At 34.6% G+C, this 18,656-nt stretch overlaps 1 protein-coding gene across 3 annotated transcripts in view; it reads right to left on the bottom strand.

The window, feature by feature from the left end:
* The window catches only part of pigs (GAS2-like protein pickled eggs), a 374,848-nt gene that overhangs the window by 45,646 nt on the left and 310,546 nt on the right, over positions 1-18,656 (bottom strand). For all 3 annotated transcript variants that reach the window (XM_081768419.1, XM_081768418.1, XM_081768420.1), the window contains exon 4: positions 4,351-4,458. In XM_081768419.1, the coding sequence (XP_081624545.1) occupies positions 4,351-4,458 (108 nt within the window). The remainder of the gene's footprint in view (positions 1-4,350; positions 4,459-18,656) is intronic.

Here is an 18,656-nt window from a genome sequence, read left to right as displayed (position 1 = left end):
TTTTCTTTCCTTTGAAAATGATAAAGATAGACGAGACACGTCTTTTGTACGATATGAGACGAGACGAAGCTCTTACAATAAAAGCATACAATATTTCGAGACGAGGAGACGAGATAGATCTTTTATGTCAGATATGAGACGAGACAAAAGCTCTTGCAATAAGAACAGATAATATTCCGAGACGAAACGGATCTTTGTGTTAGATGTGAGACAAACGCCCTAGCAATGTGAACAGATAATATTCCGAAACGAAACGGATCTTTTGTGTCAGATATGAGACAAGACAAAAGCTCTTGCAATAAAAACATAATATTCAGAGACGAGTCGGATCTTTTGTCAGATAGGAGACGAGACAAAAGCTCTTGCAATAAAAACAGATAATATTCCGAGACGAGACGGATCTTTTGCCAGATATGAGAGGAGACAAAAGCTTTTGCATTAAAAACATAATATTTCGAGACGAAACGGATCTTTTGTGTCAGATATGAGACGAGACAAAAGCTCTTGCAATAAAAACAGATAATATTCCGAGACAAAACGGATCTTTTGTGTCAGATAAGAGACGAGACAAAAGCTCTTACAATAAAAAAACATATAATATTCCGAGACGAGACGGATGATTTGTGTCAGATGTGAGACGAGACAAAAGCTCTTGCAATTAAAACAGATAACTTTCCTAAATGAGACGAATCATTTACGATACCTTTTCGAGACACCCTGAACTTTTGTCTCGTAAACAACCCTAAGAATTATTAAGAATTATTACTATTAATTAATTCAGAACCAGGATAAAAAGAGAGGGAGATATTTATTTTCTACTGTTAGGTATACCCGCATACCAAATGTGCAATGTTGGTTGCTAGATCCTTACAGGCAAGGCGTTGTTAGAAACAACCAAAACAGTCCATAAAATTTGGTTCCGACAATTCCCTCATACCAAACTGAAAAAAAGCTTCATATGGGTTTAGATCTGTACAAAATTTGGTGCCCCTAGGCGACTCCTTTCTATGGAAAAAACATAACAGATACACACATTATTATTATTATTATTATTATTATTATTATTATTATTATTATTATTATTATTATTATTATTATTATTATTATTATTATTATTATTCAAGACGCTTCTACGGAAATGATTTTAGAATACCGGTGTGACTTTTTTCGTCCAACTTTTACGTAAATGTATGTTCGGATTACTGGCAATGTTGATCATACGTTAAGTTGGAGATAAATACACGCCTGTCATTTTACACGCTGCTGTGAAGTTTCTTTCTTTCTTTTAAAGATTAAAAAACAAAGTATGTCCTCGTACCACCTGGTGATACTGTGTGTAATTTACATTACATAAGAGAACATAGCCTTGACAAATAGACTTTCATACGTGTGGCCTAGGGCATTGTTTAGAGCCATAACGAGAGAAAATTGTTCCTTCTGGGTGTTCTGGTTTTTGTCATACTCTTAAAGAAAAAACAATGTAATAATCTAGCTACAGTATATCCGGGATCGAAGATTTGAAGAAAAATTATTATTCACAAAATCTGTCACAAAATTGTAGAATGATATATTTCGAATTTCCAAGAAAACGAAGACAAAAGTGGGATTCTCGGCAAGTATTTAGTGTAGTTATAATATGTGTGTACGTGAAACCAGATAAACCTTGCAGGATTCAAACAAGTGTTCGAACATCCCTGTAGGACAATGACTATAGTCTAATAAGATTGTAGACTCAATTCCTTCTTGAAAATAACACTTCATAAATAACGCCAAAAAAGAATAATAATAAAAAAATATATTCTACAACTGAGAAAGATGAAGACCCGGTTCTGAGACAGTCACTTATTAAGATTCACAGCTCAAATGAAAATGAATCAATCAACAATCAACGTTAATTCACAATTCATTTAAAATGATTTAGAGAGCAGTGTTGCCAGATTGAGCTACAAGTAGCGAGTTGGACGATTTTTTAAGTGCCTTCACGCTACTTTCAATTTTCTGCATGCAGGCTCTAACTCTTAAGAATACGCTGCTTTTTTATTGTTACATATGAAATCACGAATTATTAGTTTTACATAATACAGTGAAAGTTTTGTTTGTTGAGTATTCTATTCACAATGAACAACAGTTTTACTAAAACTAACATGTTCAATTCTTGTTTTAGTACGTTCTACTCTGCAGATCTGACAACACTAGTCACTTGTTAAATTTGCGCTGTTGTAATATCACTGATTGTGTTGTCTCAAGTAATGCCTGAGCTTAATAGTTATGCGAAGCTGTGTAAACGTGAGCATCGCAAATTTAATTGTGTTTTTGTACTGTCCATATCAACATAATACGTAAGCGGAGTTACAATACATCTTCAAAACTTCATGGCTCCCAGATAGAGAATGTAGCAACTGAATTAAAGAAGTGAGCAGCAACAGTGAATAAACATACTGTAAACGTTGTAAACTGTATTTCAGAGCCCACAAAACTGACTTAACGAAATAAGTCTCCTTGAAAATCAGAAATATCGCCCATTTTATACTACGGTATCACCGCTGTCCAGCTCATTGCACACTGCAGTTGTATTGCAGATGATGTACCTTGGCGTTTGCCCTAACACACCATCGCCTTCAATCAGATAATGCGGTCGCCTCCTGACCATTGCCAACTCTAACTACTGACATTTTTAAGTTTGAGGTACAGATAGTTCAAATCCGCTACTTTTGGAGCACATTGGAGAAAAATGGAGTTAACTGAAGAGTATTTCTGAAAGTTGAGATAAGATGGTTGGATATATTAATTTAAGAGACATGTAGAAATCATATATTAGCAATACAGAGAATGATAGAAGGAAGAATACCTTAAGGAAACCCGTGTTTGAAGTAAATGGACCAAATAATACACGATGAAGTGAAGAAAATAAACATTAAAATGAAAAGTCTGGCTCAGGATAGGAAAGAGTGGAAATTCTCGACACACCAATTGCAAGATTGGTAACAACCAAAGAAAAAGATTGTTTACGAAAATTGTCAATCCTTAAATTCTCAGATTGATAACCAGTATTCTATTTTCTCTTGTTCGCATTTCACGCAACGTTTCACTGATGCTGCTTTTAAATTCTCTAATAAAGGAGACTTCATTTAAAAGAATATAACAAGTATTCAGGGACATCATTTAAGAGATACGAGCAATCTAATCTCTCCCTGAGTTTGAGATATTGTTTGTTGAAGTTTAGCGTCTCTTTTAACCACTGATGCTATATCTATAAGACGTGGACCTACTGTTTAAGGTGGAATCTAATATGGAATACTTGCACCAAAGGCGCGCGCGTGCTAACAAGACCACCGGAGAGGGTTGAGAGAGTTTGACACACAAATTTTAATCAATAGTGTATTAATATAATATACAGCAAAAAATAAGGTGTTAAAACAACACAAAATGACTACAATTTTAGGGTGTTACTTACGTGTTAATTTAACACCAAAGACATCGCCTTCTGAGCATATCAGGAGTAACTAGTAGTTGTCAGTGAGAATTTTAATTGGTTTTTATTGTTTCCAATGAGCAAAGCTTTACACAGTACATTTGACATTTATGCCAAGTAACGATTAACATAGACGCTAGTGTGTTTTGCTGTAATCGGTGACGAAAATAGTTTTGCAAGTCTATGAATTGTCTGACAACAGTTATATGAGTAGCAGTTCTGCCATCTGTTGCTCTTATATCCTAGCATTTTATATCTTATATCCTATTTTATATCCTAGCACATAAAAACAGATAAGAACAACAGATGGCAGAACTGCTACTCATGTAACTGTTGGCAGACAATTCATAGACTTGCAAAACTATTTTCGTCACCGATTACAGCAAAACACACTAGCGTCTATGTTAATCGTTACTTGGCATAATTGTCAAATATACAGTATAAAGCTTTGCTCATTGGAAACAATAAAATACAATTAAAATTCTCCTGACAATTACTAGTTACTTCTGATATGCTCAGAAGGCGATGTCTTTGGTGTTAAATTAACACATAAGTAACATCCTGAAATGGTAGTCATTTTGTGTTGTTTTATCACCTCATTTTTGCTGTACACTAATGATGAAAAACGTAAAGTTCTACTTATAGTGATGGCAAACTTTCCCCCTCCCCTTCAAAGCAAACCCTGATTAGACATTCCTGCAAGTATTTTCAGTAGGAAAGAAAAACTGTACACATAAACAATCAAAATCAACTATAAGAAGAAAATTTGTAGGAACTAGCTATGGAAATACTTCGCAAATCACTCAAAGCCTGCAAGTTCTTACACCATATGAAACCAGAAAACAGAAAATTCAATTAGCAAATATTTAATTACTTACCCTGACGAAAATTAGGACCTTCGTATCTCCAATCCTGTATTTGCCTTCCGAAACCCTAATCATGGGGAACTGTGTTGGACAAGAACATCGCTCTACCAAGTCGCGAACCTACAAACATAGAGAAAACAAGAATTAAAGTCAAAACATTCCCATTATGCGTACAATAACAGTATTGTATTTTAATATGATATAACAGTATTTTATAGAATAAAATATTAAGTATTCTAGACGTGTTCTAGAGAGGTATTGGAAAGTGTCATATTGTTAATGTACAAGTGGGGGAAAGAAAATTAATTCACACCTTTTATATGTCTATTTTTAATGTTCTACTGTTTACTGTTGAAAGTTAATTGCAAGCAGAAAACAAGAATGATGAGACAAGTGATGAGATAGATGTCTGTAAGGGGAGTTACGGGGCACAGTAGCTCAGTGGTACAGCGTCTACCTCTGGTATGTGGGGTCCTTGCTTCTATCCCCGACCAAGTAAGTTTGTAGTGGAGAACATCGTGTCCATGGGTTTTCTCGGGGTACTCCCATTTCGTCCCACATTCTCATTCCACCAAATACTTCCGGTATCATCCACTTGTTTTAATTATCCGTCTCCCTTAGCCTAAAGAGCCTAATCGTAGGACGTTAAACTGAAAAATTTCATTTCATTTTGTAAAGGGAGTTAATCTAATTCAAAAGATATTGAGTCCATGGCACATTGTTACGAGTTTCAAACAGCAATTTTGAAATCAGCATTGTATACTGATCAAATACACATAAGTTATACATGGAGCAATGATTGAAACGAACTGACAGTTCAAAACCACTTGGAAACATGTGTAGAGAAGGGAATCTACGTCACAGGGTTATTAACGCCACCGAAGGAGATGTAATCATATGCATCGTGATGGTAGTTACAAGTAGGGGAGGGAGTACGTAGAAAAGAATAACACCACAATGTTGCTACCGTGTATAACGTGTTAACAGATGCTAAAAGACTACCATATGAAATTTTATGGTTACGTCGGAAAAATATGTCAGTGTATGGGTCGCTTAATCAGATGTGTTCATCAATCGAAGTGGAAGGAGCACAACGGACATCTCAACTGAATACAAACGACGAAACAAGGCAACAAGGAAACATATACTCCTCTAAATATCGATTTCGTCTCTTGTTTTGTTCTCAGTATAGGCAGTCAACATAATACGTAACGAAGAGCGAAGTGACGTAAGCACTTACTCGTTTGTTTTCATCCGTTATAATTCTTATAATAGATCAAATATAGTTTCATTGTATCAATAACCGGTTATAAGTTTACGAGATTTTGCATTATCATAAAACGTATAATCCTGTATCCTACATATGACAATATCTATATGTATATTAATATAATGCATCATATGAAACGCTTTCGTTTGTAAAACTAAATAATTCTGTATTTTAATGACTCTCATAACACAGTTAATCTGGACAAATTACGAAATAATATACTCAAATGTGTTAAAATGAAATAAGTATAAGCTTCAACCAATAAAAGTCATTAAAAAGTACTACAGGTAATCTAACCAAAAATGAATCAACATTTGTCACTGACACGTTTTTTTTTTCTTTCTTTTTCAGAAGTCGCTTCAGGTAAAGACATACATCAAATGTCAGAAGAATCATCTTACATGACGACAGCTTACAGTAAAATTTCCTGACATTCTAATAGATGTTTGTTGTCGCTCATTAGTGTTTCTTGTTGAAAATTAGTAATTTTCGTATTATTCTTTTTTCTTACTATTTTTTTAGTTAGTGAGTTTTCTGTGGACGCCATCATTAGAAACTTTCTTCTCATAATTTTGGGCACATTGCTCAAACTTTCTTGGAAGGCTTAAAAGAGAAATTATTCTATTGTTACATCACAGCTTCCGTTTTCTTCTCGTCCTTTTTCCCCCTCTTAATCTTTATATTCTGTAATGTGTGACTCATTATTGTTTCTGATTATGTCTTTTAAAAAAAGTTCTTAAGTCTTTTGAGTTTGTCACGTACATTTGCCATTTCATCATATCTTTATAAACTTCCTCCTTTTCTTTCTGTGAAACATTTCTCCACAAGATTCTTCTACATAATTCTAGCTACTGTCAGAACCAGTTATTACTTTAATTTACTCTCATGGCGTGGACGGTAAGAGTCACCGAGCTTGTATACAAAAGGAACACGTTAATGAACTTATGGTCAGGTCAGACATATTATAAAAATTCTCGTTTCTTTTTAGCTTGTTTGTCTCATGTAAAAAGATCTTACTGTTGCAAATCACGTACGTTCGTTTTTTGATGTTCAATGTACTTTTCTTCACGAGATATGGACCTATCAAACTATCTATGTATGCTTAACACAGAATCCAAACTACCTGCTGTTGTATCAAGGGATCGAACTTGGAACTATTCGCATAGAAAGGATGCATGCTAACCAAAGATAAATGTGGAAAAAATCGTTCTTCGATTTTCAAGATTGACGTAAACCACGGAACCCGTTTTCAGCTTTAAAGTAATGTGCGATTATTTAGTTTCGTTTTAAAGCACCTTCCTCGTTCATCTTATTCGGAAAAGGCCATAGGAGGCTCAAATGTACGGAGATGATATCTCCACACTTTCGACAGTTCGGTCGAAACATGAGGTGACGTAGTCGGCACCATCAGCCGGGCACCTTCACTTCCCAGGTTTTCTCAGGTACCCATTTAACCATGGAACGACGGTGCAGGTAGAAAATGTATCGCACCCATGGTATTAAATCCAGGTTCCCCAGTTGATAGATGCTTTACCAGAACGCTGATGCCTAATATAAGGAAATGTCAATTTAGAAGAGTTCAAGCACAAATTTCGGATGGTGATCTCACCATCTCGCCTCACTGCACAAACGCACAGTACACTTGATTCGCGGATTTCAAATGTCAGAGAAAAACACTTCTCCAATATGAAATGTACGAGCAACACGATTGATTACTTACCGTACCAGTTCCTTGGACACTCGTGCAGAAAAGCATCGTTACTGGATGTTATGTTAAAGTGTAGTGACTAAAACGAAAAGAGTATACAATATATTTTAAAACATCATATTATCATTTTAAAAAATTCTTCTTCCCAGGTCAGCAATCTCTCGATTGGTTTGATGCAGTTTCCACTCTTCCCTATCCTGAGCCAGAATTTTCATATTCCTGTACTTTTCCTAGATTTTATATTATTCAATCGCGGTCTTTCCTAAGTATGTTTTCTTCTTCCATTCCTCTCACAGCTAGTAGGGAGATTCTTCCATGTCTCATAATGGTCCCTTTGAAATATTCTTCAATATAATCCTTCTTTTTCCTATTATATATAATACTCTTTCGTTTATATCTTACACATCTATCTAATTTTGTACAGCTCCACCTTTCCAATGCTTCCATTCTCTATTTTCCCTCTGTTCTAGATCCATACTTCATATCCATATATATCAACCTTTTGTTCAGCTCTACGTGGAAGTTTCCAGTTTTTTTTTTTTTTTTTTTTTTTTTTTTAATTTCTTGGAACATCTTCGCCTGAGCTATTCTGGATTTTACATCCAGTGTCACTTAATATTTAAATCTCTAAGTAAAAGAATACCTTCACCTCCTTCACCAGGTCATATCTTATCTTAATATTCAATTTTACACTTATCCTCGTTTAAACGGACAAAAATGGAGTAATAGCAGTCCGACGTTGCAAATTGTCCGTAAGTTTCGACACTAAGTCTGCATATACTAATATTTACAACTGCATTACGAAAGAAAGGTGAATAACATAGTACTTACTGTACGTTTAATTAATCCCGGTATCTAACCTGACAGTATTTTTCTACATTAACTTCAACATTTAACATTTTTAGTTATAAATTACGGCTGAATCAGCTGCTTCAGATGTTGTCTGTTGCTTCCATCATCATCATCATCATCACAGGTATTCAGCCATTTTTGGCTGGTCCCTTGCCGCAACTGAGAAACTTCCATTCTTCACGGCCTTCATCTTTTACGTACGAATCCGTTTAAATCCAGGGATGAGTGTACTTTGTGTGTGTGTGTGTGCCTCTCATACCTTTTCTCTTTGCTCTTTTTGATCTTTATGTTGAATTTGTTGCTAAGTATCTGTTGCATTCCATTTAGACCTGCTTCCATTTTAAGAAAAAAAATCCGCAAAAAAAAAAAAAAAAAATAAATAAATAAATAAAAATAAAATAAATAAATAAAATAAAATAACAGGATGATCATTTCGATGAGTTAGTTTCGTCACTGTTTTACTCTAAAACCGTGATTTTTGTTTAATCTTTCTGAAGTCATTTTTTGTGTCAATATGTTTTGACCTTTCTTGTGACACATACGTAATGTAGGTTATATATAGTAAATGACGTATTTACTTTATGGATTACTCTAAAAAGTACTTAATAACCTACTCTTTCTTTCTATTTTGGCAAAGAGTTAATGGGATGTTCTATGCAAAGAATGAAATCAGCAATCATTTTCAATTAAGTAAACATCAAAGAAGAGGACAAACAATGACATGTATGAACAATTATACTCACACAATAACAACAACAATGACTTTCTCATTTTAATTTTCAAAATGGCGAATATATCGCTTAACCCAAAAGAGTTTTCATCTTTCTTTTTCTAGTATGTCTCTACGTATTTAAAATAAATTATTCAAAATCATTCTGTGAAGAGCTATTGTCTTTTAAGATTCCTTTTAGCTGGAATTAACACGAAACATAAATAATTACTCCACGACTCTCAATAGGTAAACATAAAGTCCTTAATAAGGCAGTTAGTTCAGTGTTGCCGAGTAATTTTCTGAATTAGAATGCCACGAAAAGTCCATTAAACGCAATTACCACGTCCTACCACTAACAGACGTTTCTCAGAATTCCCCTTCAACGAAAGACGAATCGAGATACTTGAAAAGATTGCTCCTGCAATATTGTGGTTTAGAGTTCTTCTTATACATAAACTATGCGTAGGTTTTCCAAGTGAATATGTGGTAAGAACTTTTGTTTTATCCTCTCCGTAGGGAATAACAAGTGACGAAATATTCAACAAATAGAAAAGCTTTCCAATGTTTACCTCCTACGAGTTCACCTAATTCTTACATACTGGTTATGCTAAATGTAATATATATATCGTGGGATTGGTGCTCCTGATGGGTCTTGTTTCTTCAATGTTAAGACTGTGCATCAAAACGATAAACAGTGGGATTTTTATGTCCATTGATTACGCAGAGGCTTTGTGAACGTGCTAAACAGGCATAGTTTGAAAAAGGTCAATAACCTCTCTTTATTTTTATTTTTTTATTTATTTATTTATTGTCACTCAATAAGCAATTATGCAAATTAAACAAATCACTTTCGTTGTATGCTGTGAAACCATGATAGACTTGAAAACTATAAGAATCAAATAGGTCAAACCGTTGAGTGATAAGACTTATCAGTTGTTCAGTAGATAGATAAGGGACTAAACCTGTTTTTGGAGACAAGGTTGCTACATTTTCGTAAATCTACAGCGGGGCCCTTAACGAACATATGCAGATCGCCGGTTCTTTATACCCAGATGTGTACGTGGAATAACTTATAACAAATAATAAATGGAAAAACATATAGGGTATTCTTGAATGAAAACTGCAATGGAAATTAAACCAAAAAAACACAACACAGGAAACTCGTAGCATAAGCTTATTGGCGGTTTGTTGAACAGAAGTTATGAGTCACTGAATCGGTACAGAGCAAAAGAATTACACCATTGACGGTGATTTCATTGCTATCAACAAGAAAAATTTTATTTTAGCAAAAGTTGCATATCGATATCTAAATAATCATAAGTACACATTCGTGAGTCGAAATTTGCAAGTGTCACTACGAATCTTTGTCGCACATTTTGTACGGGTTTTGGATAATTTGGAAGGCATTACTCGAGCAGACTGTTCTACCACGTTCTGACAGATTTCTTACATTTTTAAGTTAGGTTATAGCTTTCAGGTTGGTTCTATCAAATTTTAACAGATTTCTTATATTTTCAGATTAGGTTAGAACTTCTAAAATACTGGTAACATCTCTTACCCATGATTTTACTGCTTACCAAATTTTGATAGATTTCTTACATTTTCAGGTTAGGTTAGAGCTTTCAGGTTGGTTCTTCAAAATTCAATTCACTATGCTGTGCACTGACAGAAATTACCTATATTCACACTTTCATTTCTTCTCGAACAATATTTCACATTTTACTTTACCTATACATTTTCGAATTCGAAACTCAAGTAGAGATAAAGGAAGACCAACCAGCAGAAGGAACCAAGTGGAACGAAATCTATTCACTGCTTCCTTAAAGAAAACCCTTCGCTACAGAGCGATTCAGAATCTTTAAATCATCAAGACGCAAGTCACGATCAATCAAAAGGTAAATTGCTTTATCTTCTGTCTTTACTTGTTTTCTTTTCATTCACATAGAGAGATCATGGGAGGGAAAACTTAATGTTGGAGGGTATCTTTTTTATTTAAAAAAAAAAACTATTCACGCCAACCGACAGAAGGTTTCAAAAATCCTTGACACTTCACGGGAGGTCCACTTTGCCCCATCTACAACTTTTAACAAGGTTTTAACTAGAAATCATGTTAATGATGGTCCCGGCAAAAAATTTAAAGAAGAAAAAAAGGCGTGTCTTTAAAAAGAAATGAAACGAGACTTCAAAAAAGTGTCGGCATTCAGTCAATGAATAAGGTTTCTTGTACCACGCTACACTGTTTCTTCATTGATTTCATGCCTTGTCTCTCAGAAAATGTCTTATGCCTTCTTAATTCTTTCTGCTCCACTCCTTGCTTCTAATGGATTTAGAAAAATATAATCTGTATCTTGTTGTCTCTTTAGAAGATCAAAGATCAACCTTCTTCCGACTTCGATAAGCATTATTAGGAAGAAACAAATCTATGGAAAAGTTGACAAATAACATGTTGGGTATATTGTTCCTTTTACATTGTATAAACAAAAAACAGGGCCACAGAAAGTTTTTAATTTCTTAGTTTGGCAAAATATAAATACAAAGAAAAAAATACATATTGAGACTAAATTTATAAATAATATGTGTCCTTTTCAGCCATGAAGGACCTAACCTACGATCATGTTCAACTCATTGATGCGTGGTAAGCACATTGGTTCCTATTTCTCACGTTCAGGGACTTGATGTGAAAGATACATGTGTTGTACTCAAATACAACTTGTCTCGGAAACATTGTCGCGATTAGAAAGACTCAACGGTATCAAGAACCTGCATCAAAAGAGATCCACTAAAACCAAAGGTGAAAATACTTATTATTCATCATGAAAAACTTTCATAAAAAGAAATAGATCCACCAAAAGGGAAAACAATAATTACTCAGCATAAGAACTTGCATCAAAAGGGATTTTAATGGTACTGATATAACGTTTTGGTATCTTTTATAGCCATAACTTTTAATCTGATATGCTGTAGTCATCCATCTACATATAAAATGCTAGGTTTCTATGTCTGTGGACGTTTCTATGTTCGTGGACGTTTCTACGTTTGTTGCCAATTTTTTTGACAATGATATCTCAGAAACCACACGCTCTAGAAAGATGCCGTTTTCACTAATCGATTCCAACTTTTGTGTAGATTGTACAGATCTAATTGAATATTTAAAAAATGGTCGTTATTTCTTTATTATATTTTTAGGGGTACACTGGAAGTATTAGAAATTTTAAAAAAGTAAAGCATCATACCTACTAGTTATACATTCCAACACCAGACATTTGTATACAGGGTTAGTATATCTCCGAGGCGTTTGTTTCATGGCCATACGATAATATAAAACGTAGGATAACCATTCCTCCAGTCTAAGACAAATTTTATTGTTTGGAGTGTTTTGTCCAATGAAAACCATATATCACTGTAATGTATTTGCTTATTATGTACTGCATACAAGAAGAAAGGAAACACTGATCATACATGAATCAGAAACTCCAGCCGGAAATAGGCTCAAATATTGCAAACGGTACGAGATATTGAAAAAAAATCGAACAATCTTCTCTTTATGATACGATACCCCTTGCCGATTTTTATCAAGACGTCCTTCACTTGTGTCTGTAAAGTAACATGTACAAATGATGTGAGAAATGCCAAAGAGATTCATGCTCATATGTGAATGATGCGCTATGTAGAGATCGCAAGTTCATGTAGTACTTAATATTACCTCAGACAACCTAAACTGTATTGCTAAATACAGAATTCCTCCTTAACTAAGATCGCAATATTTTCAGCTTACAAAACATATTATCTTACAGTTCAAAATAAGAAATCACTTCTTAATACAATTGTCCTTTATTTCTTCTATACGTCATTTTTAAAATACTTTTGAAAATAACTATAACCGCAATATTCTCGACTTACCAGGATAATTCCCCAACTAACACATCTATTCATTATAAATGATCATAACCACAGAACTATGTTTCTATTTTAATCGCAATAGCTAAAATGAACATTTACTCGTATTTAGACTTTCTCTTCTTCCTAACAATGTAGTTGTCAATCGTCAGACCAATCACTCCGCTCATAAACACATGCATACCAATACTCTACATGTATTATTATTATTATTATTATTATTATTATTATTATTATTATATTCTGCCTTGCTATCACGAGAAAAAAATATCCGACGCATGCCTCTCGAACGAGAGAGAAAAATGAAAAGCCTCTGTGAATACAGACGCAGTTGTCGGAAGGCCATTATGACCAACTCTTTATGGACGCTGTAAAACCATCTTCCGCTCGATTAACACAGAACAAATGGCCACCTTTTCTTTCCTCTCTCTTTTTAACACCATCCAAACACTTCTTGTGACGCTGCTTTCGTTGTGCATAAGAGCCAGAAAACTACTTTTATACCATTTCTTCAAAAACGTCATCCTCTCTAGCTCGTCGGGACGCGATGGCCGACTGTCAAAAAAAGAGTCGTTGTACGAAATATGCATCTGCATAGCCAGCGACAAAGAAACGACGAGCATTCAAATATAAGTTCCATTTAAGTGGGTGGAGTCACAGCTTTGAAGCACAAATATATATTTAATGCTAAGCCTTGTCATTCAGGCTTTATTGAAAAAAAAATCTAATGGGCAGTTCTTCTATAACCAGAAGAATAACTAAAGTAATAAATTTAATTTGTATTGAATATGAATGTTAAGCTCCTTCTTATTAAGATACTGTCCTTAATATGTCTGATTCAAAAAAAAAAAAAAAAATAAATAAATAAATAAATAAATAAAATTAAACCACGTTACTATTAATTGATACAACTTTCTTCCGTACCAGATTCAACCATAATTTTCAAGTAAATGAATAAAACACTATTCAACTTTTCTAATAAATATACAGAATTTAATATGTAACCATCAAGATTTTTTTATTGTTGAATCAGGACCAAATCCATTGGATATTGATGGCTAAATCCCCAAAACTATCAAATCAATTCTAGATAGAACAGGAATTTGTTTCAGTTCTGTCTATTGCAATATTTTGTATCTCTAATGGAAATTCTCAGTGGTAGAGCGTTCACCTCTGGTGCATTGGGTCCCTGGTTCAATCCCAGTTCGCGTCAAGTAGACTTTGCGGTGAACAAACACCGTGTGCGTAAGTTTTCTCGCGGTTCTCTCGTTTCCTAAAGGCGACATCGAGCTACCACAAGCTTCATTGAGGATAAAGAGCCGGAACTCAATGGAGTTATCGTGATGCGAATTGAGAATAGCGAGTCTCAACCTGCACGAGCCCGAATAAGTCCCATTACAAAATGGCCATATCTGGTCCATTATAGTCATCAATACTTGTTATTGTTGTTCTTAACATTCTTTTTTGAATATTCTGTATTTTTGATGATGAGCAAGGCTAGGAATTTTATGGGCAAAATTTTGGTAAATAAAAGATGCAAAATTTGAGGCGGGGATGTGCAAATTTCAAATGTAAATTTGCACACAAACAGTACCAAAACTATACGTACAACATTAAGAGAGAACGGCAGAGAACGAGATCATTTTTGTGAAGAGCTAACATGAGTTCATTTCACATTCACACATAATTAAGACACATCTCAAAGCTTCAGGGAGGCTGGAGGTAGTCGCCAGCAAATTGATAGAACAGGTAACATTGAACATTTCAATGAAATTCACAAGTTCGGAAAACTGTTAAAACACTTAACATTTCGATTCTTTTCCAGTCACGCCACATCTCTGGTCATTAAGAAAATATTTCAATGAGAAGCACTGAAGAATATTGCTTAGTGACAATCGTGATTGCTCAGTTTGACGTTAGTACCTCCTTTTACTTCCTATTCAAAATCTTTCGTGAAATAAGATATATGAAATGAAATCTTTGAGAAATCTCTTATCATCGTTGAAAACTTCAACGATGATATCCGTTAGGCTAACTTAGACAATGATTAAAGCAAGTGAATGATAGGGATGCGCACGAGACGAGTCGAGAGGATTTTCCTGACAAAATTCGAATCGAGACACGGCTCTTCCAATAGAGAAATATACATTTTTCGAATCGAGACATCACTTTTACAGCACATTTTCGAGACGAGACAGCCACAAATATTGTCTCGTGTGCATCTCTAGTGAATGATGGAAGAATTTGTGGAATAGAAAGTGGGAGGAAACGGGAGTAACACGAGAAAATCCACGAGCACGATGTTGTCCACCACAAAATCGAACTAGGGACCCTATAAACCAGAGGTAAGCGCTCTACCACTGAGCCACCTTGTTCCCTCAATAGCTTTCGTATAAAGGAACTGCACTGAAGCGAAAGGATGTGATGCCGCACACATTCGGTGCTTCTTGTTTAATTATTATTATAAAAATTCTAATAAAGTTCTAAAGAAATAAATGATAATCCATTTACTAGGAGAAGGAGAATCAAACACAATACTATATATATTACCTACTTTACTACGTGGTGGATCATTTTGAAATCTTATTACATTGTAAACACAAGAAGGAATGTATATATGTATCAGCATACGAAGAATATGCTGACAATGATGTTTCATTATGAATGAAAGGGACGTATATTATACATACATCACGTCAAGAGTGAATGAATATGTGTGTAGATATACATAAATGAACGCCACTTTGATTTCACACTTCCCATAAATAGTTTTCATTCTCGGACAGCCTTCCCTCGAGGTTCCCATGAAATTTAGATAAAGAAACGTCTCATCACTGGTGTTTTATCTCGAAAGAGAGATAGAGGAGGTGATGACCTTCCTGCCATTTTGAAAGAAAGAAAAAACAAGGGTAAAGAAGATGGATATTAAATTACTTATTCATACGCAAGTGTATAAAGAAGAAAGAAACAACTGACTGGATCAAAGGTTGTGTAGCAAGGAAAGAAGGGAAGAGACTCAGCGCGGCGTCAGAAGATATTCTGGCAAAGGGTGTGACCAAAGATTCTACAAAAGACAAAAGAAGTTTCCACAGATTATTATTATTTTTTGTATCTGTGTGTATGCGTGTATAGAAGTGCCTACCAAAAGGGAGGGCCAAGTGAATCTGAGTTGGTAGTTATTAACGAGCAAGGTGTTAGCCTTAAATAACTGATCCCCCCTCTTACATATGTCAACAAAGGAAAACGAAAAGAAGTAAAGCAACACTTGAGCTGAAAGTGAAATTACTGTTATTATTACATCATTATGTCATCCAAGTAATATCCAAAGAAAGCAATTTCAATGTGTGAAACGTGTCTCCTTTTTTTTCTATGATGATCGATCAATATTATAAAACTAAAAGTCATGCTGATTCACACATGAACAGAAATTGGAACACACTAATTTGTTTTATATGATTCGGATCTAATATTTATTTTCAACATGAGGCTATACAAAACGTGAGACCTGAACTACATGACCTATCATCAGGAATCGAACCAGGGTCCCCGATATCAAAAGTAAAGAAAAATCTTCACGTCTTAACGATTAGTGTCAGCTTTTGACTTGAGTGAATTTCCGGAAGCAGCTGATATCGTTCGGATCTCACGTTGGAAATGTAAAGGTCTACATCTGCTATAAATCCTGGTGATGAAAAGAGGTGTTAATTATAATTCAAACTAGTTTACCTAACAGGTGTAGACTACTGGTTAACGTTCTTGCTTTGTATCAGGCAGATTCTAGCAAACCTCACACAGATTGGCAATTTAATTCTTATAAAATGTTATTAACTAATTGTCACAGAATCAACACCTCTTATAAAGTGAAGAAATCTCAGTACCCATCAATTGTGACGTCATGAACTGCAAATCCAAATATCTAGGCTATATGAAGAGGCGTGGAAGTAGTTTTTAGTTCATTGTCTAGCATATTTTACAGTCAGAGAGAAAATTCTTTCCGATTGATGAAATTAGTATCGTAAATAACTTCAGAATGGAATGACAATTTGAGTACAGTTTTCAGTAATTTAAGAAGAATGACATAATTTTCTGTGAGTTCCAACTTTGAAACTCGGTGGTACCGTGAACGTTTTACCGTTATTCCCAAAATAAATTTTACCAAACGGAAAGAACTTTTGTCGCTAATAGTACACTGTGTAGATACTATTGGCTCTATCTAAATTTTTAAAACTTCTTTATATTTTCAAAGTTATTCGCTAAAACATAATAATAATAATAATAATAATAATAATAATAATAATAATAATAATAATAATAATAATAATAATAGCATTAATAAAAGGTATGGATCACCGTACTAAACTTTCTCACTCCCTTTTCTTATACTAAATTATGGTCATTTTGCAGTTATTACAGGAGAGCACGCTGACTCAGCGGTAGAGCACTTAACTCTCGTGCGTGAGGCCTCTGGTTCTATCCTCCGTCAAATAAATCCTTGTGATGGACAATATCGAGTCTCTAGGTTTTTTGAGTACTCCCGTTTCCTTTCACTTTCTCATTCCACCAATTCTTTCATCATCATTCATCTGCCTTTATCATCGTCTCTCTCAGCCTAAAGATCACAATCGTGTGACGTTAAACTGAAAGATTTCATTTCATTTTGCAATTATTGCAGAACCATATATGAAATATGAACAAAATTATAATAGGCGCTTACCAAAATGATCGTCCAAAGAAAGTCCATGAAACGAGGCGAGACCAATGTCTTCCGATTGAAACAGAAATGTAATTTTTGTTCGAGACTTTCGAGACGAGAATACCCCAAATCTTGTAATGTGGGCAGTACTACCTAAGGGTGAATTAGCTACCCTTTCCTATTTATTTTAAAGGCATACATATTATTGGTTGTAAATAAAATACTGATTTATGAATTGTTAGGAGCCGTTTTTCAGAAAATCACATATTTTCATTTTCATCCTCCAGTAAACTATCGTTATATTTTAAAGGTAGGAAGAAAAACACTGGAGCACCTTATTTTTAAAAAATATCCTTAAGTTTGAAATCTGATTCGGAAAAAATGAAATGAAATCTTTGAGTTTCATGTTCCACGGTTGTACCCAGTGGGCTAAAGGAGACGGTGATGATGAGATATGAATGAAATGTGGAATTACACACAGTGTTTGTCCACCACACAGCCCACTTGGCGCGAGCTGGAATCGAATCAGGGACCCCATGCACCAAAAGTGAATAGTCTACCACTGAGCCACCGCGGCCCCAAAATCTGTTTCGGATAGTTTGAGCTGTATGGACCCTAGGCGAATTTGCATATGTCAGAATGAACAGCCCGAACTATAATAAGAAATATCTCTTTTGGTATACAGAGGCCATGAAACATGTAAATCGGATTTTTTTCTCGATCACATATTTTCTTCTCACCTATTGTCGTTGAAAAATTAAATGGTTAAGAAGTTTATCGTACATGTAGTAAGTATGTAAGTATATCTTTACTGTCAGTGGCGGCGATTGGACGTTAAAAGTGGGGGGGGGCAAGACATGATCTGAATATTTGTATATCAATGTTAGTTTTCCTGGTTGTTTCTAACACTGTTTGACGAACGGTTGTGTAACTAATAGGATAGCCTACTATCTTTTTCAGTTATATTGTATTTCATATTTTATTAAGTAAGTTGACAGGAGCAATGCAAATAAGTACTCTCCCTTTGTACTCTTCAACAACGAAAGTGTAAGAAGAGATTTGATTCCTTGCTCATGAATATCTTGCAATTCTGTCTGGAAAATTGTGTGATTAGATTATTTAATAACAAATTTGCAAAACAAATAAATAGAAAGGATAATATTAATCACAGTAATGAATAATGAGG

The sequence above is a fragment of the Thermobia domestica genome, chromosome 8 (assembly GCF_964235325.1).
Source record: "Thermobia domestica chromosome 8, izTheDome1.hap1.1, whole genome shotgun sequence".
NCBI lineage: Eukaryota > Metazoa > Arthropoda > Insecta > Zygentoma > Lepismatidae > Thermobia > Thermobia domestica.
The sequence above is the reverse complement of the archived record's forward strand: the minus strand, read 5'-3'. Positions and strand labels throughout refer to the sequence as shown.